General features: G+C 47.5%; 1 protein-coding gene and 2 long non-coding RNA genes across 3 annotated transcripts; all 3 read left to right on the forward strand.

Moving 5' to 3' along the window:
- The first annotated feature begins 39 nt into the window (after positions 1-39).
- LOC125317895 lies at positions 40-3,922 on the forward strand. Its single transcript, XR_007200222.1, has 2 exons — positions 40-204; positions 2,979-3,922. It is a non-coding gene; the product is annotated as an uncharacterized LOC125317895 (long non-coding RNA).
- A 1,472-nt stretch (positions 3,923-5,394) lies between these two features.
- Positions 5,395-8,141, forward strand: SAT1 (spermidine/spermine N1-acetyltransferase 1). Its single transcript, XM_048288076.1, has 6 exons — positions 5,395-5,667; positions 5,778-5,829; positions 5,914-5,997; positions 7,182-7,283; positions 7,370-7,410; positions 7,629-8,141. Exons 1-6 carry the CDS (start codon positions 5,602-5,604, stop codon positions 7,797-7,799), a joined length of 516 nt encoding a protein of 171 aa, XP_048144033.1. The 5' UTR covers positions 5,395-5,601; the 3' UTR covers positions 7,800-8,141.
- A 3,521-nt stretch (positions 8,142-11,662) lies between these two features.
- Positions 11,663-20,211, forward strand: LOC125317916. Its single transcript, XR_007200223.1, has 3 exons — positions 11,663-12,832; positions 12,910-13,856; positions 15,576-20,211. It is a non-coding gene; the product is annotated as an uncharacterized LOC125317916 (long non-coding RNA).
- Positions 20,212-26,108: the final 5,897 nt, after the last annotated feature.

The raw sequence follows: 26,108 nt of genomic DNA on the forward strand, positions 1-26,108 counted from the left end.
CCTGCCGGGACGTGCTTTTAATAGGCATCGTGATCTTTTCTTTTTAATGCTCCGTTTTTCCACTGTACCGTGAGGAAGGCGGGCTGGCGGCGCTCAGCTGGGCGCTGTGCCCAGAGCCCTGAGGCGCGCCCCGAGCCGTCACACGGCCGTGGGGAAACACGGCCTCCTGCCCCGGCCCGTCCCTGGGTGGCACTGCTACGGAAGGTAACTGAGAGCCTTGGAATTTTCTGATCTTAAGATCTTGAAGAGTGACGCTATCACTCTCTACAATTCCCTGAAAGGAGAGTGTAGCCAGGTGGGGTCAGCCTCTTCTCCCACGCAACCAGAGACAGGACGAGAGGACAATCTTAAACTGCGCCTGGGGAGGTTTAGGTTGGACATTACGTAGGAGGAATTTCTTCACAGAAAGGGTGCTTAGACATTGAAATGGACTGGCCAGAGAGGTGCTGGAGTCACCGTCCCTGGAAATGTTTAAGGAAAGAGTGGATGTGGCACTCAGTAGCATGGTCTAGTGACATGGTGTTCAGTCACAGGTTGGACTCTATGATCTCAGAGGTCTTTTCCAACCTTATTCTGTGATTCTGTGAAAATACAGCTGTGTTAAACAACCTGTGTGCTTTCCACAGTCAAATAATCAACGAGTTCAATTAATCAGAATTTTTTTATTCCTGGGAGCTGAAGAAACTTAGAGCAGAGATGACATGGGGCCTGCACTGGCACGTGTGGCAGAGGGGCAGCCCCGGCTCTGCACCAAGACACCACAGAGCCCATAAGGACCAGAGCACCTACTGTAACCATGTCTGTACCTCCTGGGGACTGGGATATATACATGTGTCCAGGTGCAGCCCATGACTTCCACACCAACCAGAATGTCTGTGGTTCTCACTGGCCATTTCAACTTGCCAGCAAAACAGTGCATATAGAAGGTACAAGTTAGCAATGAAGTTGTTAAGCACCCCTTGCTGAAGACTTAGCAAAGACACCAGCAAGATTGGATGAGGATATGAGAAAACACATTCTGACAAACAGAAGGTACATTCACCAGAGTAGTCATTACTTGTAAGGGTAACACCTGAAAACCAGATGGTCTTTAAAGTCCCTTCCAACTGAAACCATTCTGTGATTCCATGAAAGAGCTGAGGGCGCTATTGCAAAGCTTCTCGCTCATCTGGTCATGGAAAAAAAAATGTGGAAACCTGGTATGCATGTGTGCTGAAGGTTCAAAAATCAAGGCACCATGAAAAGAATCACTTCTGAACACTGCAGAAGACTGTGCCAAAGCCAAAACTGTAACTGTGACAAATAACAAAAACATCTACTCATTGTGCAAAGCCCATTAGTTATAAGGAAAAATTTAGATTTCGTAGATTTCTTTTTAAAGCCTGAGATATTTCCCTCTGACAATGCAGGGTCAGAGCCAAAGGGACTTCTACTGTATCCAGATACAATACTTCTACTGTATCCAAAACTGAGGCCTGGCTGGATTTTTTCCCAACATTTATTTCTATAACTTTTATACCCCAAATCATTTGCACACATGATATAGATGATTTGTGGATTCAGGCAGATAATTAGTTATGTCTAAATCCTAAATTCATTAAACTGCATAATTACAAATGACAGGAAAAAAGTATTAGCCTACAGGAATAGGGTTCTAATGACCTAAAATATGTTTTCAAAGATAATAAAGAAAAATTATGGTCATTTTATTGCCAGCATATGGAAATTCATGTAGCTTTATTATGTGAAACTGTTAATTTTGCATTTGCTCTGAATTCTGAGCAGTGCTCATGCAGTATTTATTTCGTATTTGTACTATTCTGACAGATAGTAATATTTTTTCTCTGTACAGCCTAGTGTTGGTAAACTGTAATTTTAAGTGGCTTGAAAAAGATATCAGAAGCAACTGTGAACTCATAAATATCAATGCAAGGTCTAAGTACTAGGAAGAAAATATTCAGTTGAAAATTTTAAGAGAATCCCAGATGTCCAAAACCATCAAAAAATTACAGGTCAATACTGAGTATTAACTGCATTTTCTGTATTTTGCTCCAGAGATTTGACAGGACATACAACTTGGATTTAAATACTTGGAAATATTTAATAGCACAATCAAAAATCATTAACTCGCTACATTTTAATGTGGAATAAGGAGTTTTTCTCTTATTTATTACAAACAGAGAACCTCTGAGGCATGAAAGAGGCATTCATACAGGAATGCAAGGAATCTTCCCAGCGAAGGAGGAAATCAAAAATTAAAACAGGAAGAGAGTTTGATTATCTGAACAGTAAAGAAAGAAAACTGGTGCCCACTTTGAGCCTTTCTGTCCATGCTCCAAGGAAAGAGAGCATTAGAAAATTTAGATGCAAATAAAAACATGGTTTTGATACAAGTGCAGATAAGGTCCCATAACTCTCTGAATAAATTGTTAAGTTGCATTGCCGTGAAAGGATCTGGGGGAACTGTCTTGGCTATTTCCTGTATCTTCAGACTAGAAAAGACCTCTGTCTCTGGGCAGGATGTGGGGAAAACTGCCTCAGTCACTACTGAGCTCCATGTGCTTTTATTACCAGCTGTTTATAATAAAGTTCCTGTTTATAAAAGTTCCTGTTGCATGCTAAAAAAGAAACTGCTGCTTGCTGTTTTGCACAAATTTTTCTGTTTCTCTTATGAGTAATATTTAGGGAGAAGATACAGTAAGAATAATAGGAATGATGCACATTTTAGATAGTTCTAACCGTTTTACCTTCTCAAACACCAAAGTCCAACCCTCCTGGTGGAAATGCAGATGGATTCACAGTCAGCAGATTCCGCATGGAAGAAGCTGTTGGCTGGTACAGGAGTGAGATAATCCAGACTTCAGTGCATTTTTCATTATAACAGATTATTTCAACCTTGGTTTACCTTAAAAACGTTTGCTAACTACCTACCAGCACACATATTTGCACAATTTGGAAAAAACCTTGATCCTTTTCAGGAGACTTGCCACTACACATTCCTTGGAGAAGAGGGCAGATCAACAGGCTGTGACCACTGAAGGATAAAATCCAAGCCCTGTGCAGGTCATTAGAGATTTCATCATTGGCCTCAGCTGTGTCAAGATGACATGAAACCTGCTCAAAGACCAACAGACCTGAGACAAAAGGAAGAAGCTGTAAAACACATGCCCCATCAGTCTGATTAATTCACAAACTGAGTTCTTTTAGAACCTTTTTGTAAAATATTCTCACCATTCTTAATAAACTTACTTATTCTGGAAAAAATATCCCTAGTAATACATAACTAAATAGTTGTACTATAGTCTCTGAGATCTAGATAAGAAATTTTTAGTTTTCCTCTTTTTTTCCCTGAATTCTCTCTATTTCCTGTTGTTTCATAAAACTTTTTTTGACACTTCATGAAATTTTTTAGTATTTTTTTCCTTCTGCCTTGTGAATTTGAAAGCTAAATCTGATGAACTGTATTAACTGGGGCAACACAATATCAGCATATTTCTGAGCAAGTTAAAGCAGGATTTTCAAAAACAGCCGAGGGAGAAAATGTTTGGGTCTTTTTTGCTGAGACTTCAATTTCTAAATCATGTGACTTTTCTGACTTGAGAAGAAAGAAACCAGGCACTTTTTGTTGTTACACAGCAGTAGGTTTCCTGATAGTGTGACTTCCTCTTTGTGAAATGCAAAACAAAGAGAGTTGAGACAACACAAAGGCTGTTGTCTTTCACAGAGACAGTATTCCCCATTTCTGATCTCAGTCTAATCATCTCTAGGGAATGAAAAAAATCTGTATTCATTAAAGGTATGTAGTTAGACTGAGTCTGTTCTTTGGTAGTTTCTTCAGATTCAGTCTCCCTACCAAATGCCCTGTCCTGAGTGATTTCCAGACTCACAACCCATGAAATAAATTTTAACTTTTCTACTACTAGCCACTGGCTGTTGCTTAGTGATTTGGAAATGCTTCTGTTCTTTGGGCATCTCTATTCTTGCTCCAGTAGAGGGTAAACTGAGCCAGTTAGGGTGTTTGCATAAATCCTAAATTACTCTTCCAGGCCTTCAGGCACTTTCCACTGCGTGCTAACACCAGCCACCTGAACACACACTTTATACACCTTTCTTTATACAATCCTCTTGCAGTATCATGTTCCGTGCTGGACCCTCTGTCTAAGGCCAGCCTTGTAGCTTCTTGGATACACTGAAAAATGGGGGGTGTATTGTGAAAGTCAGCAGCATGACTTAGTGCCTTCCCATATCCCAAACCATTCTTAAAACAATTCAGACTAAGATAGAGTTAAGATTAAGAGCTCCTTTACAATATGTAAGAATGGACATGATAGTGGCACATCTAGTAGAAGAGGGTGAAAAGAAAACCATGCATATGGCAAAGACTTGTACTTCTCTGGGTGGCCTAGCTGGTAGGTCCATGGACCGACCACATGCTCATCTAGATTATGACCCAGCTCGTTCCTCAGCATACAGCAGTATCTCTAGGTAATACCCAGAGGAAGCACAGGGCTGAGGATAACTCCTCCATCCTCTCGTACTCTAAAGTCATGGTTTTTGAGTCTACCCAGATGGAATTTTCCTCATCACACCCACCTCTCTCCTCAGTGACAGCCATACCTCCATCGGGATGGCATCGCATCCTCTCTTAGGCAGACTACTACCAGATCCCCCTGCTTTAAATCTACTCCTTTGTGCTTCTCCCAGCACAATCCCTTTTCCTCCAGTCAGGCGGGTTACGGTGCGTGTGCCAGACTGGGAAACGTCCCAACCCCAAGGTTAAACTTCAGTGGTTTGACCCTATTTCCTTAAGGACGTTCCTGTCCGGGGGCGTACCTTGGTGCTAGACACGGTCCCCCGCGCCCGGCCTTGGATACGGATCACTGATCCGTGTTTCCCGCAAATACTGCGGCTTTTTTTCTCTCTCCCCACCGCGGTGCACGAAGTGCCCCCAGTGCCGCCCCGCGCTCTGCGGCAAGGGCGGCGCCACGGCTCCTAACACAGTACCCGCGCAGGGAGAGCCCCGAGCCGAGGGCAATGTCGGGCCCGGTTCTCGGGGTCCCGCGGCAGTCGGTGCCGGGAGAGGCGGTGCCGGGGGTCCCTGAGGGGGGGGTCCCTGAGGGGGGGGTCCCTGAGGGGGGGTCCCTGAGGGCCGCTCCCGCCGCCCCGCCGGCGCCGCGCAGGGAGAGCGGGCGGGGTCTCGCCCCGCTCCGCCAGGGGGCGCCCCGCGCGGGAGGGGGAGGGAGAGTCACGAGACGGCCGCAGCTGTTGCTGGCAGGCCCGGGCAGGATTCCGGGGAGGGGCGCGGCCATTGGCTGAGGGCGAGCACGAGGGGCGCTCCTATTGGCTGGTGGGCGGGGAGGCGGGGCGAGAACGTCTATAAATGAGGCGGCCGAGCAAAGTAAGCCGCACTCTCCGAGCCGGGGGAGCCGCGGTAGCGAGCCGGGACCGCCAGCAGCCGAACGCCGCCGGGACATGCTCGCAGCCTGACTGACCGCAGGTGGCCGCCGCGCCCGGGACACGAATGAAGAAGCAGCTTCTCCTCCTGTTCACACACCGGGGACTCGTCAGCCGAGGGGGCCGCAGGGGGAAGCGTCGCCGAAAATGGCCTCGTTCAGTATCCGCGCCGCGCGTCCCGAGGACTGTCCCGACCTGCTGCGACTGATCAAGGTGCGGGCGGGGTGCGGGGGATCAGCGCTGCCCGCTGCCGGAGCAAAACAAGCTGTTGCGCAAGGGCGGGGGGGCGGAGAGAGGCTGCTCACAATCTCCTTCTCTTCCAGGAACTGGCGAAATACGAGGACATGGAGGACCAAGTGGTCCTAACTGAGAAAGGTACGGAGGCTGCAAGAGCTCACCCGGTTGGCGGCTGAGTGACAGCGCCTGTGGCTCAGCTGCGCGTGTATTCTGCTTTTCCAGAGCTGCTTGAGGATGGTTTTGGCGAGCACCCTTTCTACCATTGTCTGGTTGCAGAAGTGCCGAAAGACCAGTGGTCGTCTGAAGGTGAGACTTCCTGATACTTATTTTTGGACGCTAAGTACACAGAAGCATCATTTGCTTAATATTAATGATTGTAGATAAGGTTCCACCAGTGGACTGGGGTAGGAGGAGTAGGTTAACTGCTAAAATTCAGTAATGTACACTGATACTCTGCTGAAGTGGTTGCTAATCCTGGAAGCATGGGAGATCAGGTATAACATAATGTGCTTGACTCCAATTAATTAAATGGCTTTTCTTATTTGACCCTGACTTACCTTTATGTAATTCTATTGAATCACATTTTTTTCTTTAATTTGTCCCCAATCTTCAGGTTACAGTCTCTAGCTTCGCCATGTACATGGCCCTTCTGTGTACATGGATGGGCGGGGAGGTAACTAAAAGATCCGTTACACAATAAAGTAGATGATCATAATAAGAGGTAAGGTCTACAGGGACAAGTGCTATTCCCAAACCTTTACCAAAGACACAGTAGATGACAGAAACCTGTTTGCACGCTTCTCTTACAGTATGTGCAGAGTGTTATGGCAGATGTAGTTAAAATACTCAGGGTTTGTTTGAGTGGGCTGTTGTTGGAAGAGTTGGTTTTTCTTCTCTCTTGAGCCACAGAGTTAAAATTGAAGCTGTAGCTTTGCTTCCCTTGACTTCATGGTGTTGAAGGTAAAGAAAACAGCGTGATGCTCTCAGTGGAAGCATAAGTGGAAGTGCTTGAAACGCTGCTGTAAAGGTGGCCTGTAAATAGGCCTTCTGGCACAGTAGTTACTGAGGAATGTACACAGAAAGATCAGTGTTCCTCAGGGTTTGACAGACTATTCCTAAGGAAGCAGAGCTGGGGCAATCATCCAGATTGTGAGCTGCTGTGTGAAGTTCTTACTTGTATTCCAGACTGGAAATTAATCAGTAATTAATCAGGTGTGCATTATTTTGTGGAAAAAAAGCTGTGTTAACACTTACTATGATTTTGAGGATTTCAGGGTATGGACAGGGCAATCTTTTTTTACTAGGTTGATACAAATTTGTCAGAACTTGTATTTTCAATTGTGTGTTTACTTGCAAGCTTCATTTTTAATTGTAACCTAGTATCAAATGTCTGCATGTACCAGAGAATCTGTATGTTTAAACATGCATGTAAGACCTAATATTTTTGCCTTTTAAATTCTGACTAGCTGAAGTTACACCGTTTGTTTCAGAAACATGTGTCGTGGGCTTTGCCATGTATTACTTCACTTATGATCCATGGATTGGAAAACTGCTGTACCTTGAAGATTTTTATGTGATGGCTGAGTACAGAGGTACCTATTGCAGAATTAGATGAGTTGCTACCCATAGGGCTTCTGTAGATTTAAAACTTAAGTTTCTTGTTTTTTGGTTTTTTTAGGACTTGGTATTGGGTCAGAGATTCTGAAGAACTTGAGTCAGGTATGTCAAAGTTCTAAGTCTAAACAAGAATTAAAGGAGGTGGCAGGACTCTAGATGGCTTAAAACATTGCCTGGAGTCTGGTAGACTTTGAGAAATGCTGCAGTGGCTGCTGGAATGAACTCAATGACTTGTGGTGATACACAGCTGCTGATTAATGTGGCTGGTTGTCCCTGGGGCTGTCTCGGGGGGCTGTGACCGTGTGGCGTTGGCTTTGCAGGTGGCTGTGAAGTGCCGCTGCAGCAGCATGCACTTCCTCGTCGCGGAGTGGAATGAACCCTCCATCAGGTTCTACAAGAGAAGGGGCGCCTCGGATCTGTCCACTGAGGAGGGCTGGAGGCTCTTCAAGATTGACAAAGAGTATCTCTTGAAGATGGCAGCAGAAGAGTGAGAGATTATTCCAGCAAATAATTTGTTTCTGTGAATATATGTGCTCTCTGAATAAACTCCTTGCTTTCTGTGTATGTACAGTCTGTAGTGGAATAAAGTAGTGTGGATGCTAATAATGACAGTGCAGGTGTGGTCATAGAGTAATTGGTACTGTGATCTGGAGTTGAGGCATCTGTGAAGTTCAGTATGTGCTTGTGTGCATCCTTTACCAGTGTGGGCTTGTAATCCTTGTATATGGAAACTTCATTCTTGTAAGTGTCATTGAAATGTGTACAATGTACACACTGGTGGGGTTTGTTTTAATTATTGCCTTTTATAAAAATAAAATAGTGTTTTCACTTCATGGCCATAGTTTTGACTTTTCATTTTCACATAAAGTTTTCTGTCAAATAATACACAAATTAATAAAAAGACTCAATTTACTTCAACCTTCTCACAAGTGAAATGATTTACCATGGTCCCAGTGCGTTTGTGTGCCTGTGGGGCATGGCAAGGTTCTGAGCACCTGAGTATTGGAAAGGGTTTGATATCAACCCCCCGCTTCCTGTGTGGTGCGGGGCATCCTGGCTTGTGACATACATTTTTAGGTGCAGTTGGAGTCCCTAAATTAGGTTTCTGCTCTCTGGACAGCTGTTCCAGAAAGTCTGGAGCTTGGGACTTCCAGTTACCTGCAGAGCACCTCAGTTGGAAGGGCATAGCCTTGAAGGGAAAGATGCATCCTGGTGTGATTTCAAAGCCTAAGTAACAAAAAGTGGGTTTGACTGGTCGCACGGAATGAAAGTATATTTACAAACTACACAAAAAGCTCTATTACGTGATTCTTAAAGCACCAAAATTGCGTGCTTCTGGTGGCTTCTGTTTCTGTACCTGATACCAGGTGTGGTTCAGCATTTCTGCTGAGCTTCAGTGGCTGTGTTGAGCTGTAAGAGGGAAACCATCCCTGTGTGTTTACGCCTTTGCACAGCAATAGGTGAAAACAATGCTGCTCATCAATTTTGAGTTGTCTTTGAAACAAACTAACAATTTCACAGTACTGTATTTGCCCTTCTCATAAGTTGATGGTGAAAGTGGATGCATGCAAGCTTTCTGCTGCTCTCCTCTTGCTCTCTGGTAACCCTGCAATAAAAGGATTTTTTTGGCCAGCACTACTTTCACTTCAAAGGAAGGGAAGAGACTTAGCTGCATTGTAACATAAACTGGTTTAATTAAACAAGGTTTTAATCCTGCTGGTCACTGCATAAATCATGGATTGCATGGAAGATGTTTCCTCATCCTAGAGAGTAGTGGGAAGTGGCTGCTTCAGCAGTGGGAAATGCTGAACTGATTTTAAGATTAAGGTATCACTACCTAGGGCAAAGAGAGAGCTGTGTGTGAACCTATTCTTATTTTCTGTTTTGTTTTTAGCTGATGTGTAGTCAGCAGTGTGTCAGCTCTGCCCAGGTATGAGGTTTGGTTGTCAGCTGTTGCTTCAAGAGTGAGAGTACTAATAAAAAATACAGGAGCTCTTGGAAGAGAGCAGAAGGTAGCTCTTCCTTGGGGGTATTGGTGGACAAGGAGCTCAACAGTGTCTTGGCAATGTGCACTCAAAGCCCAGAAAACCAACCCTGAGGACTGCATCCAAAGCACCATGGGCAGCAGGGCCAGGGAGGGGACTCTGCCCCTCTGCTCCACTCTGGTGAGACCCATCCAGAGTGCTGCATCCGGCCCTGGGGTTCCCAACATCAGAAGGATGTGGATCTGCTGGAGTGAGTCCAGAGAAGGCCGTGATGATGATCAGAGGGCTGGAGCACCCCTCTCATGAACACAGACTCAGAGAGTTGTAGCTGCTCAGCCTGGAGAAGAGGAGGCTCCAGGGAGACCTAGCAGCTTTCCAGTACCTAAAGGGGCTATGGAAAGCTGGAGAGGGACTTTTCTCAGGGGTAAGAGGGCTTTAAGCTGTAGGAGAACAGGTTTAGACTGGCTCATAAGAAGAAAGTTTTACTGTGAGGATGGTGAGGCACTGGAACTGGTTGCCCAGAGTTGTGAATGTCTCATTGCTGGACGCATTCAAGGCAAGGCTGGATGGGGCTTTGAGCAGCGTGGTCTACTGGGTGGCATCCCTGACCATGGAGGAGGTTGGAACAAGATAGTCTTGTGAGGTCCCTTCCAACCCAAACCATTCTATGATTCTGTGATATGGTTCCAGTGCTTATCTGGTCTAACTCCAGCTGGACTGAGAATGGAATCTGTCACAAAAATTACTTTGATTGAGCAGGTCAGGTTCTGCATAAGAAACATCCCTTTCCAGGACTGCCCCGGTGCAGCACCTCAGAAGCTGTGGCAGCATTCATACCACACACAGGAGCCTGAGGTTCAAATCCCTCTTCTACTCAAGGGGAGTGGAAATGTGTTTTTCACTTGGCCAAAGATTAAATGCCGGGCTACAAACCTCCCTACCCTTGCTGAGCCTGTACTCTTCTGGAATTCAGCAGGCCAAAGGAAGTGAGAACAAGCCTACCCAAGGAACCAGCTCAAGAGCTGGTGATGGAGGCAGAATGGGAAAGAGGAGATGGTCTCCAGCAGCTCTCACTGAGCCTCAGGGTGGTGTATCTTCTCCTTGGTAAAGATGTAGTAACTTCACTGGTTACTCTGTGAGCTACATTAACCTACTCATCTCATACCCACTGCATCTCAGTCCTAGTACAATCTGTTTGGAAGTTATTTTAAGCTGGTGCTTCTGGCTCCATGTATCAGACCAGAAGGTGATTGCCAGTAGAGCAGTTTAAGAGTGTTTTTATTTTGAAATTAACAGTTCATTAGATATCTAGGGCAGGCCTGCTTAAATCTCAGGCCCCAGACTTCTGGAGCACAATAAAGCTATCAAAGCTGCATGACTGAATGGAACAAGCTAACTAATTAGGCATTATAATTAGGAAAGTAAGCAGCTTAGTCAAATTTTCAATCAATTTAAAATTGTTTATCATATCTTGTTCATCTTCTGCCAATGTGGCTTACCATTGCATTTTCTAAAATTCTGATGGAATGGATTCTCAGGGAGTCACAGAAAACAAGTGAGGCAGTGCTAAATGAGAAGACTTTTCTAGCCAGTGGGGATAATTTTAAACATTCACATGTGAAAGGACATACAGGGACCAACTGTTCAGATGTGACTTTTGCTGAGATCCTACTAAGAGGCAGGGTTTTTAAAGCCAGCAGAAATATTCTCACAGTTTTGGTAAGATTGACTCTCCAACAGTGATGTGGTAATGCCATGGGTCAAGAAAAGACCAATTTTAAATCCCCTCAATAACTTTTTCTCAAGCTACGGGAGGACCAAAGCGACTCTGGAACTACAATTGAGACATACAGCAGAGTTTTTTCTGTGGCTTTAGATGCTGGAGAAACCTCACCTGGCATGACTTTCCTCGGTTCCAGGACCACAATCACACCGCCAAGCTGAGTGCCAGGATATGGATGGGGGCTGAGCAATACCAGCTGGCTGTGAGCTGGTCACTGGTGTCCCACCAGTGGGAGCCCATCACAGCAGAGGCACAGGGCTGGCGTGTGGCCTGCAGGTCAGCCAGCGCTGCCCTGTTCCCCTGCTTTAGCGAGCCTGCCTGCGGGGAAGAGTTAGGGAGCGAGTGTTACCAGCGCTGATAACATCTCCAGGGAGCTGAGGTGCAAAGCTCCTCCTCGCTCTCCCCCTCAAACTCATGCCCCGGGAAGTTCTCCTCAGGCTGAGGCAGCCGGCGAACATTTCGCAATGGCAGAGTTTCCTCACTCCCATCGGGAGGGGACAGAAGGGTGGCCTTGGACAAACTTGCGGCCGGAGGATGCGTCAGCACCGTCCCCGGCTGCGAGCAGAGGGAGCGCCGGGCTCGCCGCCCCCTCTCCGCTTGGCCTTTTCCTGTTCACAGGCTCCTGCACAATGAGCCGAGCCGTAGCCATAGCGACGGCATGGAAGGAGGCTTTTTTTGTCTACATAAGTTAAAACAAAATATATGTGAGGAAAACAACCCTTCCCCCTCCCCTCTTCTTGTAAAGAGCCTTCGCTGTCCATATAATTCAAAAAAGCCAGTGCAAACTTTTCCTCCGAAAAAGCGTGTGGGGGCTTTACTGCATTCCTGCAGGCGGTGTTTTGTCTTGGGAGGAGAGTCGCCGTCCTAGAGCCTGGCCCGCGGGAAGCGGAGGTGTCAGCTCAGGGAAAGCACCACCTCCGTACGGAGAGGGACTCGGGAAAGCTCGGCGTAATTCCCCGCCAGGCAGCGCTGCCCCGGGCTGGAGGCCAGCCCAGGGGTGTGAGTCGTGCCTCCTTATCTTTGAGCTGACCAGAAGCTTTACTTCCTTCGGCTTGCACAAGCTTCCTCCTCACAGCGCTCGCCTCTCGGGGCTCTCCCTCCGCATCCCTCGGGGAGCAAAAGCTGAGCGGGAGCGCTCACAGGGACCGACGGACGGCAGCGCCGAGGGATGAAACCTGCCGGCTTTAAATCATTCACCTCACGCAACAGACTCGGCTGTGCCCGGTTGTTTTGCTTGCCTGGGCAAGATTGCTTAAATGGGTTTTTTTTCCCTTTCCCTTTCCTTTTTTTTTTTTTTTTTTTTCCCAAACTCAGGTTTCAGAGAAGTGGCTGCAATTTAAAGGAAGGCCTCAGCTCCTGTCTGAAACCAAGCAGCAAAGCAGCACCGTGCCTGCTGCTCATGTTTAATCTCACTGCAAACTCAAAGCAGGCTCTAACTTCACCATCCAGGAGAGATTCCCTCCCAGGACTCTTTTTTCTCCCCCCAAGGCTTGGCTAAGTTTTGTTTGCTGTCCGACTGGTTTTTGGTAAATACAACCTTGATGGAGGGCTTCAGAACCCATCAGGAGCTCAGACTTGTCCCCACAAGGAGCTTGTGGAGGAGAGGGTGTACGGTTGAAGACAGTGGATGTGGGCTCTGGGGCGGGAGCACAGCCCAACACCAGCGCAGCACTGGGAGATGCACCTCTCCCGACCTGAGCTCTGACTTTTTCTGCAATCAGAAACACTCTGTGTTTGATAACAGAATAAAGCACAGGTACACACCTCAGCTGAAAATAGTGAGTGAGGAGGAGGAAATTCCATCTTCAAACCAATTTTGGTTTCATTTCACAGATTTACTCCAGCCCAAAGCAAGAGACAAAAAGCCCCAAGGGATAATTAGCTTGAGAGGATGGAAAACAAACACCCTGTTCAGAAAACCGGCTCTCAGGTAAATAGTTTTGTTTATTTGTGTTTTGAACTTTGCATATTTTGATTGTTGATATAGCAGGTGTCAGATGGTCACATCCACTCAAAGGGAAAAGGAACCTCCGTTTTTTGAACTGTTTCCCTTCTCCACTGAAACAGACTAAAAATAATGTGCTTTGGTAAGATGAAACCAGGTGCCCATCCGCTCCTGAAAGTTTGCTGTCCAGTATGATGAGGTGGTTTTACATCTTCCAAATCACCTCCCAGGAACCCACTGTGAAGGGATGGGACATGAATCCCTGAAATTCCTACTAGAAACCTTTCTCCACACAGGGAAAAAACATGAGAGACACGGTAGTTTTCCACATGAAAGCCCATCAGTGTTTCCAAGTAACTGGATATTGCAGTGTTATTTTTGAAACACACTGATAAAACTGCAGGGTGAGATTTTGCAAAGCTGGTTACTATAATTGGACGCCCAGATACCACTGTGAAGGTACCCTTGAACAGTCTTTATTGCTCTCACGATGAGCAAACTCCAGTCTGGGCTCCCTGTGATCTCCCTGAACTTCCAGATTTGGCCCACTTGAGTCACTGACACACAAACACCACCACACACCTTGTGCAGGAGGAAACAAGACTTGTAGTTTTGGTTTGTTGTCTTGTGCCTTTTGCAATCAGTTTACATGATAGGATTTGGGTTTCTGCCCCAGCCAGCTTCCTGCCACAGCCTAGGACAAATGTACAAGAACATTTTCAACCTCTGCCTCAAATGTTTTTTAGCTACATTTGCAGGTACATGGGAGTTAACATAGAGGGATGGATCAAACTCTGCATTCACCACTCCTGGAGGTCATAACCTCTGTACAGAGGTGTTGCAGTGGGGATCCTGCAACACGCATATATCAAACCAGGAGTCCCGTGGAAAGGAAATATATATATGGACAGACAGATTCTTGCTAGCTGTTTCAGAGATGTTTATTTCTCCAGCCGCATGGCCGGAGCTCTGCCGAGGAACTGTTCCAGTCACGGGACCAAGGGTCCTTCTGCCCGCGCAGGGAGCACAAACCAACCAATGGGAACGAGGCTGAGCAGGGGCAGGGAAGCCCCGTGTCTGTGCCCTCAGGGCCCCTCTCCCAGGGCTGCACGGCAGGGGAGGGACCCCAACACCTCACCCGTTTTATTTTAATAAAAGGAGAATGAAAACAACTGGATAAACATAACAAGAACAGTTTCAAAACAAAACAAGCCACCCTCCTGAGTCTTTAAATGTCCAAACAGATTCTCTGGAACATCTTAGGGCTGACAGAAGGGAGACAGAATTCTCTGAGCATGCTTTGTGGGGAAACTGAGGCAGGAGAGGGTTTAACTTCTTCCCTCCCCCTTTTCATCCCCCACTCGGCATTGGAAAGGGATTTTTGGGGAAACAATTGGCAAAAGCATGGTTTTGTGAGGGAAACCATGGGTGAAAAAACGGATTGGGAATACACTGGGGGTAATAGGACATAGGGTAAAAGGGAAAGGTGGGATTAGGAAAGGGAGACTGTAGGGGGGGCTTACAATGGAGATACTGTCTAACATGACTACGATTTTTTGCATATATACTGCCTTTTACAGGAACACCATCAGGCCCAGTGACCTGCGATGCTTGTAACCCTTTTCTCCCTAGTACAATATTAAATTCCACCACTTCTCCATCTCCCAAGCTTGGGATGCATTTTTCAGGGTTATTCTTTTTAATAGCAGTTCTATGCACGAATATGTCTTGCTGGTTGTCATACCTTGTTATAAAACCATAATTTTGCTTAACATTATACCATTTTACTATCCCTAAGGTCTTAGTTGCTATGATCTTTTCCTTTTTTCGAGTGGCTGCTGTTTTCTGTCTCGCTGCGTCTTTGCTCTCTCCTTCGGTCGCTCCCGTGTTGGAATTCTCGGGGCTGCTGGTGCCTGCGCGCTCTTCCCGGGGTCGCGTTCGGGGCTGCGCGGGCCGGGCCGGGCCACGCCGCTCAGTTCTCCGTGCGTCGCCTCCTCTGGTCGCAGCTTCGCTGCCGCTGCCGGGCGCTGCACCCACGTCTCGGCCGGGCCCCCGGGCGATGACTCCCCCGCGCCCCGCTCCAGCGCGCGTCTCGGCTGGGCGCAGCTCCGTTCCATCGCCACCGCCGCCAGCCGCCGCCCGCGCGCCGCCCCTCTCGGCCGGGCGTTCACGGGGCTCGCTACACCACGCGCTGCGCGGGACCGGGCAGGCACCGCCGGGTCCCGCCGCTCCCACCGCGCCTCGCTCCGCCGCCGACACTGCGGCTCGCGTGGCTCCGCCCGCGCGCGGGAACTGCCTCGCTGCTGCTCGCAGAGCGCTCGGTGCACGTGGCCTGGCCCGGCCCGCGCAGCCCCGAACGCGACCCCGGGAAGAGCGCGCGGGAGAAGGACCCTTGGTCCCGTGACTGGAACAGTTCCTCGGCAGAGCTCCGGCCATGCGGCTGGAGAAATAAACATCTCTGAAACAGCTAGCAAGAATCTGTCTGTCCATATATATATTTCCTTTCCACGGGACTCCTGGTTTGATATATGCGTGTTGCAGGATCCCCACAGAGGTGTAGCTTTGCCACTGGGGCAGAAAATGTAAGTTAAAAAGGAGGCAGGAGAAGAGATCTGCAGCACTGAAGGAGGCCAGGTGCAGGGGCTGACCACAGCCTGCCACAGGAAGCCACACACCCAACAGAGGAAGCAGCATCCAAGGAAACAGTTTAGACTTTATCCTTTCCAGATAATGTAATCAGAACAAACTAGAAGACTTATTTCACAAAATCAGAAGTCTTAGAGGTACATTCTTGGGATACATTAATAATATCTGGATTATTTTTACCTCCCATTGATGTAATTAGCCACAACTCAGTGGATTAGCAAGTACTGGATTTGGTGGTGTGGGAGCAGGAATTATTTGTTGCTGAAGAGCAACAGGCAGAACTAGCAGATGGAGGCAGCAACAAGTGCTAGGATCAAAGAAATAACACCTTATTAATCCAGTTTTAAACAAAACGAAACTAGCTGAAAATTTGAGGGATAGTGGCTGTTCTTTAGCCAGGCAAGAAAGCACACCCATTTTATGTAACTACATTTTTCTGAAAGCTGTAAAGCTGCCAGACTGTAAAACAGGGTGATAAACCAAAGTCCGCTGCATTACAAAGTACAGCTAGTCCAAATGACAGTGAAGTCAGGACAAGGCTGAAGAATCCCAAAGGAAAACAAAAATAAATTACATAAGCAAATACTCAGGATTTATAGACATGAGTTGACTACCTCCTCAGCACAAAGTAATAAAATTATTCTGTATTTGTATGCTGGGTTTGCCATCACCACAATTTAAAATTTGATTACAGAAGTCCTGCAGGCACTCAGAACCACAGAGCTCCTTTACCTGCCACTTGGGCTTGGTGTCAGCAAGCTATTATTTTCTGCTGTTAAAAGCCAAAGCACTTTTCACCCCCGCAGCTCAACATAGTCAGACATCCCTGCTTCACTCCCAGGCAGGGCCAGGTTTGCCTCTAGGCACCCATAGCCGTGTGCCTCTCCAGCACAGTTTGGGCAGCTGGGGCTTCCCTTACACGGGCTTACATCTGGTTTCTCAGCTGGGGTACTTTCTGCAATAAGCACAGGACTGCAAAAGTGAAACTTCCTTTTAACACAGGTCTAAAAGCAAGTAGAGGTGTAGAGGAGGATGTGACATTATCTCCTGTTTGTTCTTAAAGAAGCTGTTGAGACTTTTGGATCCAAGAAGTGATGGTCCTTTCACTTAACTTATAAAGCATCAGGTGCTCCTGTTAACAGAAGTACAGAATGTAACCCAAATGTAAATGCACCTCAGGCACATGCAGCTTGCAATAAAAGGTTTAGAAGCACCAGTATGCTGTGGGCTGTGCTGGGCCAGCCCTCACCCCTTGCCAGAGCACAGCCACAGCCCCTCAGCTGGCTGGGCTGCCCTGCATGTGCAAAGCCACATGGGGACAGTGGCACTTGCAGCTGGTCCTTCTCTTTCATGATCTTTTCTAAGTTCAGCCACGGAGGCCTTACTTTACACAGCTCCAAACAGCACCAAGCCCAGCACAGGTGCTGCAGGATGTTTCGGAGGAGTTTCTGTGGGAGCTGGCACAGGACAGAGGGGCATGGAGGTGTCCATGAGCAACTGGAAGTTCCCAACCCCGTGGTGCACAAGCACTTGCTGTCCACTGAAGGTCGCACCGAGTACTCCGTGGGAGAGACAGATGCCTGGGGAAATGACCACAGACAACTCCAAGTGTAAAATCCTCGTAGTATTGTTTCTGGTGATACTGCAGCCAGCAAAACCTGCCTGGCTGCAGCGTGGGGGACACCTGCAGGCTCAGCACCTGCCAACACACACACGGAGACGCACTGTGCCAGCCAATGCCAAGACTGTGTCCTTTTCCAGGGAGGCTGAGCCCCAGCAGCCTCATGACATGGCAAACAGTGTTTGAGAAAAGCCTGGTTTGTCCGAGGCAGCTTCTCTGCAGCGGGGCTGAGCTGTGGCAGCTGGGATTTAGTGCCTGCTGGGACACCACAGCCAGAGTCACAGCTGTGGGCTCGGTGTGGCCCATGGTGGGAGCGTGATGGAGGAGAAACCTGCTGAGGTAAACACAGGCAGACGTGGGGAGCAAGCATGGATTTGTCCCTCCCCAGGCTTTTGGGCATGCCAAGGGCAGGGGAGGGCTGGCAGTGGGTCTGCTCAGCTGCTGGGCCCACTCAGCAACTACTCGGCATCACAGGGAAAGGAAGCTCAAACTTCTCCTTCAGACAGGGAAGTGCCTTGTCTGAAGAGGCTTCGGACTGGAACGTGACAGGCCCAGGGTGTGTTACGGCGCCGTGGATAACAGCATGCTTGGCTGCCTGTCTCACAGGCAGTGGCCTGGCACATGGGGTAAAACACACTCTGAGTTTTGTAAGTGAAGAAATACAGTGCCCTGTGGAGAAGCAGCAAGCATTCCCAAAAACAGCTTTCTGCAACACAGCTGGCTTGAAACATCAGTATTTTTTCCAGAGAGTCTCTTTTACCAAAACACTGCAAACTCAGCCACTACCCCAGGCCAGGCAAGTACAGCCAGGATGATGTCCAGGGCTGACTTCAAGTCAGCCCTCCCTGTGACACCTGAGAACAACCTCCATAGACATCCAGCAGTGCTGCCATCATTAACTAAATCCCCTTTTTTTCAGAGTAGTTTATTTAATCACATAGTCTCAGAGTTATGTGTGACTCACATCACGTGTGAGTGAGCGCACATGAGTTCCTCTTCTTCTGCCCCGTTAAAGCCATAGTTAAAAGACTTTTCCCACAGAGATATAGTGGAGTTTTACTTAATTCACAGCAAATACAGTCAGTACCTGAGTGATAATGTGCATAAATAGTACATGATTTGCACCCGATCAGGTTTTTTTTGTGTAGTTTCCATTAAAGGTGTAGCAGTGAACTTCTAATGCTCGTGTCCAGCTGTGGGATGAGTGGGATAAAAGTGGGCTGGGTGGAAAGCTGGCTGAAGGGCAGGGCTCAGAGGGTTGTAGTGAATGGGACTACATCTGGCTGGTCACCAGTGGTGCTCCTCAGGGCTCAGTTCTAGGGCCAGTTCTGTTCAGTGTTTGGAGAAAAGGAGGCTGGGGGCAATCTCATTGCTCTGTACAGCTTTCTGGGGAGGGGAAGTGGAGAGGGAGGTTAAGATCTCTTCTCCCTGGGGTCCAGTGGTGGGATGTGTGGGAATGGTTCAAAGCTGCATCATCAGGGGAGGTTTGGACTGGACATTAGGAACCTCTTCACCAGGAGGGTGGTCAAACACCAGAACAGACTTCCTGGAGAGGTGGTTGATGGCCCAAGCCTGTGTTTAAGAGGCATTTGGAGAATGCCCTTAACAATCTGCTTTGACTTTTGGTTACCCTGAAGTGGTCAGGCTGTTGGACTAGATCTTCTTTGTAGGTCCTTTCCAAGTGAAATATTTCTGTTCTGTTCTGTATCACAAGGAAGACTACAGAAAGTGTGTTGAAGACACTAAACATTGCATTTTTGTAAACAATTTAAGTGTTTTTTTCTTGGGACAACTGTATGACTAGAGAATTAAATAAGAGACAGTTACAATCACCAATTAGAAGTCTGTACTACACCCTCTGTTTTGGAAATTGCTGCCCATTGCAGCCAAGTGCCATGTTTTGTGTCCTTTGACCAGCCAAAAAAGACATGCTCTACCTGGAACCCCAATGTGTCCCTGACTCCGTCCCAGCAGGGTGAGGATCTGGTCCCCACAGCAAGGACTGCCAGCCCCAGCTGGTACCTGCTGGCTGCCTCCCTGCAGGTGTTCTAGGGGGGTTTGGCATGGGAGGACAGCCCACATCCCACAGAATCCTGTGGTGGGGCTGACTAATGGCTGAGCCACGTCTCCAGTACAATCACGTTGCTTACAGTAAGCCCATCTCCTCTCATTTCCTGGAGGGCAGTGGCTGGGTGCCATTTGGACTTTTTCCCATGCCTTTTGTGAAAAAGGCAGGAGGTCTTATGGAGCTCTGGGCTGCCCATGTCACCTGATGTGTGGGTGTGGGGGCTCAGCATCATCTCAGGACCACCCTCCTTGGGCCATCCCCTCATGAGAGGGCTTGGTGCAGCCTGACCCTGTGAGCTCACACCAGCACTGCTGGCAGCACCCACTTCCTGCACTGAGCCCTGAAAATTCCGGTCGGGCACCCAACACCTGCCAGTTTCTTTTTAGTCAGAGGCTCTGCGACACCGGGTTTTATCTGTCCTTCCCTGCCCTATGACAATCCCTCATCCCACTGACTCATCTGAAGGTAAATAGTGCCCAGGTAACCTGGCACTCAGCAGGAAACCCTCACCTCTGCTGTGCCTGATCACAGGTAACCTTCAAGAATGCCCCAGGAGAAACATTTGGTGCACTTTTCCAGCAAAGTGTTTAAAAACATTTATCAATCCAAAACCACCACTGCACTGGGATTATCATATGACATATTGGTTGTGTCTACTTATGTTTTCAGTAAGATAACAATGGCTCAGGCTTGTTAATCTATAAAGAGAATTAGGGCACTGTAATGGCATAGGCATGCTTGGAAAGGGCCTGATAACTTCTTTGTTATAAATACAGTTTTGCTTGTCTCTTTCCTTCCTTTTTTTAGTACAAATGAAATGGATCAGATGAATAAATCAGTGCCTAAATCTCCATCAAAGAAGCAAGGAGCCTTTTTGATTGCTTTGCTACAAGTAACTGTTCTCTATGAAATTTTTTAAAAATCTCAAATTAATTTCCTTTTCCTGAAGTCTAAATGTTTGAACATCAAAATGTTTAAAGAAAATGTGTAGATCAAAGAGTCAAAAGAAATCTCATTGTGAAACATAATAACAAGACTTTGGGGCTACTGTAGCACCTTGAGTGAAATCGGGGCTGGGAGGGCTATGCTGGGTGCCTGCCCACCTCCGGCTTTGTGCATCCTGGAGAAACAGGTTTTCCTCTTACACAGCTGGAAGTCACCCACAAAAATATCCCTTAAGCTTTAACCTGGGGAGAAGTGTGGGGTCCCTTCCAACTGTACTGCTGAGCTGGGAGTAGGAAAGGGGAGAAAGGAGAAGGGGATTGGTAAGAAACCAATCCTTACAAGTGGGGGGAGAAAATCAACAATGGAGAGCGTGCATAAAAAAAGTCCACTGTAGGTTTTCACTGTGCCCTTCTCAAACCACAGTGCACATGTTTGCTCACTCTGGTTTTGATGGTGGCTTTTTTTTTTTTTTTTTGTCCCCATCATGCACTCACTGTGGAGGGAAGGTCAGGTTTGAGGAGCTCACCTGGCCAAGGGTACCACAGTGTTCCCCCAGTCAGGACAGCTGTCTCCTGTAGCTGCCTTCACGTGAGCAGGAAACTGAATGTCAGAAAAACAAACACGCCAACCTCTTCATAAGTAAACATTCATAACCTTGAATAGGTCCCTGTTATGCAAGGCACACTAACACCCTTTCAGGGTGCAGGGCACCAGAAGTGCTGCAAAGCTGCTGTTTCCAGGATTTTAGGGACAGCCACCCAGATTTGCAGCCTCCCCACAAGGGGGCTGCTGCTGTGCCAGTGTGGGGAGACAACCTGCAGGCACCCGTGCCAGCACCACGGCCCCACACACCGTATGTGTAGGAATAGGGCCTCCAGGAGCACCAGGAGTTCTCTAGACATGCTGGTGCAGAGCTGTGGTCCCCTGTACCGGGTCAGATGAGGCCACGGGGTCAGCACAGCCATCACGACTAAAAATTAACCTGGCTCAAAACCTTAATGTTTAAAACAAATTACATTTTAAAAAAAAGTCAGTCTATTGTTTTCCAGCTCTCTAAATAGTAGTTGACCAGGTTTTAAGGAAAACTGTTCCAAAATCACAAAGTGATAAAAGCTGCTAGATAACCATATATGAGGAGCTTGAACATCTGTATATGAGAAACCTTGAAAACAGGGATAATGAGGTGCCAGAATTCCTCAAGAAAATTACTGAGGTGAGAGAAAAAATGCAAGGAAGACCTCAGCAGCACCCCCGGGCCAGGGAGTGCTCTGGGCAAAGCCAGGAAAGTCCACCAGAGAGAGGGATCACAAACACAGTGAGACAAAACAGCTGAGAGAAAACAAGTTATTGCAGAGAATGAAGTCAACAATCAAGTATGAAACCATTACAGAATCCTCTGCCTAGAAACCCCAGCACTGAGCGCCTGCATGGACCAGAAAGAGTCCCACTTTTCCAGTCAGAAAGGACATTGCAGAATTCTCCTGTTCTCCAAGAGCATCCCTCTGGAGCTGGCAGGTGAACCAGATGGATCTCACGATGCTCCTCAGCCTTCCTGGAGGCAGAGCAGTCTTTCAGCTGCAGGCACAGAGTGGAGAACTCTTGTGCAAATAAAACTGTTCCTCATATGCATTTCACTCCACAAGGAAAATAAAAACATAGAGGAAGTCCCACAGGACTACTAATTAAAATTACTGCCTCACACCTCCTTTGCGGTTATGATTTTATTTATTGCAGTTTACTTAGATGTGATGGCTATGTGTTTATTCATGGTAGTAGCCTTCCAGGACAAAAATCAGGCTTTGAGCACAGCACATCACATTCTTAGTTCAGAGACTTGGGGCCTGAGGTATGTAGAGTTCTGCACATCTATATTGCACTTTACCTCACCCACTGGGAGCCTAAAATCATTTGGGTTTTTTGCTTCCATAGTTCTGTTACTTTTGGGTGTGAGTCACCCTGGGCTGGCTAGCCCAGGGCAGAGAGTGATTTTATAGCACTTCTCCTCTAACATTCCTCAAACAAGAGACTCTCCTTAGCAGGCTGACCTCATCTGCAAATAGGATAATACTGTAAAAACAATAATGCTAAAAAGCGACCAGTGAATATCTGGCTTTTTTAAGAGTTCAAGGAGGGTTATGGTAGTAAAAGAGGATGCACTCATATTTATGTTACCTCTTTTTTCCACAAGCTAAGCCTCCTTCCCCTTTACTGTTTTCTTCTTTGTCAAAACAGAGTTGCTGATTTTAGCATCTGTGTATTTTGCTCTCTTGTACAATGAGAGATCATACTGATCTTACTCCATCAAGGCAGAAGTACAGCCAAAGGTTGTTTGACCCCAGGGACGTGTCCTTGTACAGTTGGATGCTGTGCAAAAGCTGCTAAATGGCAGAGGACTCCAATGTTATGTATAAATTGGCTCGTACTCCCTCTTGGCAGGGATAGAAAGAGCCGAGTAGTGCACATTTCTTTCTTCCTTCAGCCAGTAACAGCTCATCCCTTTCTTTGTCAGATGAACCCGGAGGCAAGTACAGGAGAGATAAACAAAACAGACCGTGCCTCACTGACCTCCCCCTGAACCACAGACAGGAGAGTGAGTCCTTTGCTCCTGGTAGAGCTGCGTTTTCTCCGGCGCCTCCCCTGAGTTTGGTGTGAGGCGCTGTGCTGAGCCCAGCGCCTGTCCCGGCGGGGCTGCTGCCTTTGTTCCCTGCGTGGCACCGCCGGGGCCGAGCCTGACTCACTGGCAGCTCCCGATGCCATTCCTCATCTCTGGCAGGATATGAAAAATGTGTCAAGCCTGGCACACGACAGTAAACATAATTCTTTGGGCTGGCTTTGGTGCTTTCACCAGCCGGTTTTAGTTTGGGCAGTTTGTAAATGATGCTTTTAAGACAGGAGATCAAAATCCCCCTGGTGCGGCTCCTCAGTAAATGCAAAGATGACTTCAACGCGCTGCGCTGCATTACAAAACTCTCTTTTTTTTCCTTTTTTTTTTTTGGTCCCACGCCGAAGTATCAGCGCAGTGCTTTGAACTGAGGTTACCTTTATGATTCACGGCATGAATGAGCACTTAGTGTGCGCATACAAGAGCCCTGTACGAATCAGGAAATGGCTCTTTCAGGTCTCCTGACAAAAGGAAGTGAGTCTGAAGCTTGCTAAAGTTACAAAGAGGACGTTGGTGAACTTAATCTGGGGCAGGGGGTAGGGGGAAGGGAAGAATCCCTTTTCTTTTCACTGAGGATTGATACACAAGCTCCCCGTGTTTCTGTACATCATTTTTAACAACAACAACAACAAAAATTAAAGGGGCTAAAACTGTGGTGGTGAGGGCCGTCTCTAGCTGCCTGCCTATGATCCCTAGCTGGTACGTGCATACAGCCACGAAGACATTTCTAGCTTCCCGCTTCAGCATTCCCCCCTTGGCTGGGGCAGTGAGAGCTTTCCTCCATCCCTGGGGTAACGATGTGAGTGGGCAGGGAGCGAGCATCGCGGCACACCCCTGCTCGGGGCATCCTGCCCTCTCCTCTGCCCGCGGAGCGGGGGCACAGCGGCCTCCAGGGCGCCGCAGCACTCCCGGCCAAGCGCTGGATGTGGCTCACTTTCAGTTCAAACAAACCGAGTAAACTTCTCCGAAGGCACGGGTGCTGCGCCCTGGAGTTGAGCGAAAGTACTCCAGGTAAAGACACGGAAGATTCAGAAGCAGTGGGACACAGAACAGCGGATTTTGACTGATGTTGGTACGGAACGTGGTAGGTCCTGTGGCTTCACACCGCAACGGCCAAAGCAGAAAGGAATTAAGTTCTCCGTGTGAAGTTATTCTTTTATCCAGGCATGCAGGGGCTGAACTCACTACTCCCTTGAAATGCACATTGCACAAGCCCCTGGAACAAGATGAGGTGCTCTCTGGCAGCCCTTCAGCACTTGTCTACACAGCCCCAGTGGGTAAAGGACTGCACCAAGAGCCGTCCCGCCGCAGCATCTGTCCCCTCAGCCAAAAAAGCGTGGAGCAAATGACCCATCTTGTTACTTCATAAGCTCTTACAAACTTCAGGTTAGCTTTGCTGAGCAAGATTCAGACACTCAAGACTAAAGTGCATCCTTCAGCTTTAGTTTCTATCAAATTAAATTCTTGAGTCTTGTGAAGGTTTATCTTCACACTATAAACAAGAAGAGAAGTTCCCTGGCCAAGCTGTCCCATTGTCCCCGCTGCTCCTTTCACAGTGGGCACAAAGACTCTGGGATCACGAGCACAGCTCAGGCTGTGCCATGGCTATTCCCAGGCATACATAAGCAAGTCAGCTGGAATCTCCCTCTCTCCAGAAGATCCAGCAAAGCTTACCCATAACAGGATCATGCCTCAGTAACTGGGGCTGGTGATGGAGCACTATCCAGTTTACCTGCCACATCTGGACACAGCACATGTGACTGACTGGCTTTGAGTGTTAGTTGGTAGATTTAGACCTTTAAATGCAAACACAAAAAAAGAAAGAGGGTAAGGAGGAGTCGAGAGACCTTAGTCTAGTGCAGGCATTGTAGGTCCACTTCCAATGGAGCAGAGGGAGGGACGAATCTTTTAGAGGGAGCAGACTGGTAACCAGCTGTGAGACATCCTCAGCCCACCTTTGATTTTGCCAGTTTTCATCAGTGCAATGGCTACCAGTAACACCAGCTTGAAAACGTGGCTGTGAGAGCAGCACTCTGGAGGAATCCATGAACGTCAAGTCCCGCTCAGACTTTCGTCTTTAAGCAGAGATGGCCAGTGATGAATTTCACTGACCTGAGAAAACACCCCAATTGCATCAATATACCAACATTTTTTCCAGAGGGACCCTAAGAAAGCTGCCAGCTCCAGTCAATTTAAGAACCATATAGTCAAAAAATACCAGACTCAGCTTACGGTACAGACTTAAGAGCACAGGAGGATGTTGCACAATTAGAAACTTTTTTTTTTTTTTTGCTATAACAACTTCTGCTTTGTAGTTTAGATATTATCAAATGTTTTCCTTGTAAACAAGAAGCTTTTGTACCTGTCAAAACCCCTCTGGAAGGGGGTTAACCTAGGCAGCTGCCAGGCCACCCAGGTGCTACAGCCAACGCTGCTGTGAGAGGCTGTATCCAGGAAGGTCCAGCGGGAAGTCATGCAGGCCTTCCCAGCATGCCTGAGCAGCCAAAATGCTCTTTGTCAATAGCAGTTTATTATGATGAAACTGGCTTTAGAAGTAACTCAGAATTTATAGGAAGGTACAGAAGTAATCATAACAAAACAAAAAAGGGAAAAAGAAACATATGCAGCAGTTTATATTTGTCCGGAAGCAAATGTGCTCACACTGAGGTTTTTCTGGCAATAAACAGAGCAGTAACAAGTCTCTTCAACTCCCAGGGCACTTTTTTCTCAAGGGGTAAAATGCAATTCCCTCCACATCAATCCTGCTCTTTACTGCTCTCCTTGAAGGTGACAGATGCAATGAGAAATGCTCCAAAACATTTGACTTATGACTGCTGTGAAGTCTGTGTCTGGGGCCTCCTGCAGTCAGAGCACTGAGTCTAAATCAGAGTTTTGCAATGAACACTTGTGGCAAAATCCTGTGTGTTTCTTGAAGGCTGCAAGATTGTGCATATTTACCCAGGCTAACTGGATTATTCCAGGCTGGTGATGCTCCTTCTAGCAAAGAGAGGCCTCGCTGTCACTTTTGATATATGACATGCTGCCTACAAGAATCCTGATCCCAACACAGGGCCAACCTGATGACCTCCAGTTCTACAACTTTCACACGCTGCAGATAAAAGATGGTGTTTTTAAGAGAGAGCAC

This window comes from Corvus hawaiiensis, chromosome 2 (genome assembly GCF_020740725.1).
Source record: "Corvus hawaiiensis isolate bCorHaw1 chromosome 2, bCorHaw1.pri.cur, whole genome shotgun sequence".
NCBI classification, from domain to species: domain Eukaryota; kingdom Metazoa; phylum Chordata; class Aves; order Passeriformes; family Corvidae; genus Corvus; species Corvus hawaiiensis.

What these genes read in the sequence shown, in the direction of transcription:
- SAT1 (XM_048288076.1), top strand. Translation starts at nt 5,602, where the DNA reads ATGGCCTCGTTCAGTATCCGCGCCGCGCGTCCCGAGGACTGTCCCGAC. An exon ending in AGTGGTCCTAACTGAGAAAG is followed by an intron (nt 5,830 to 5,913) that starts GTACGGAGGCTG and finishes CTGCTTTTCCAG; the next exon opens with AGCTGCTTGAGGATGGTTTT. An exon ending in AGACCAGTGGTCGTCTGAAG is followed by an intron (nt 5,998 to 7,181) that starts GTGAGACTTCCT and finishes CGTTTGTTTCAG; the next exon opens with AAACATGTGTCGTGGGCTTT.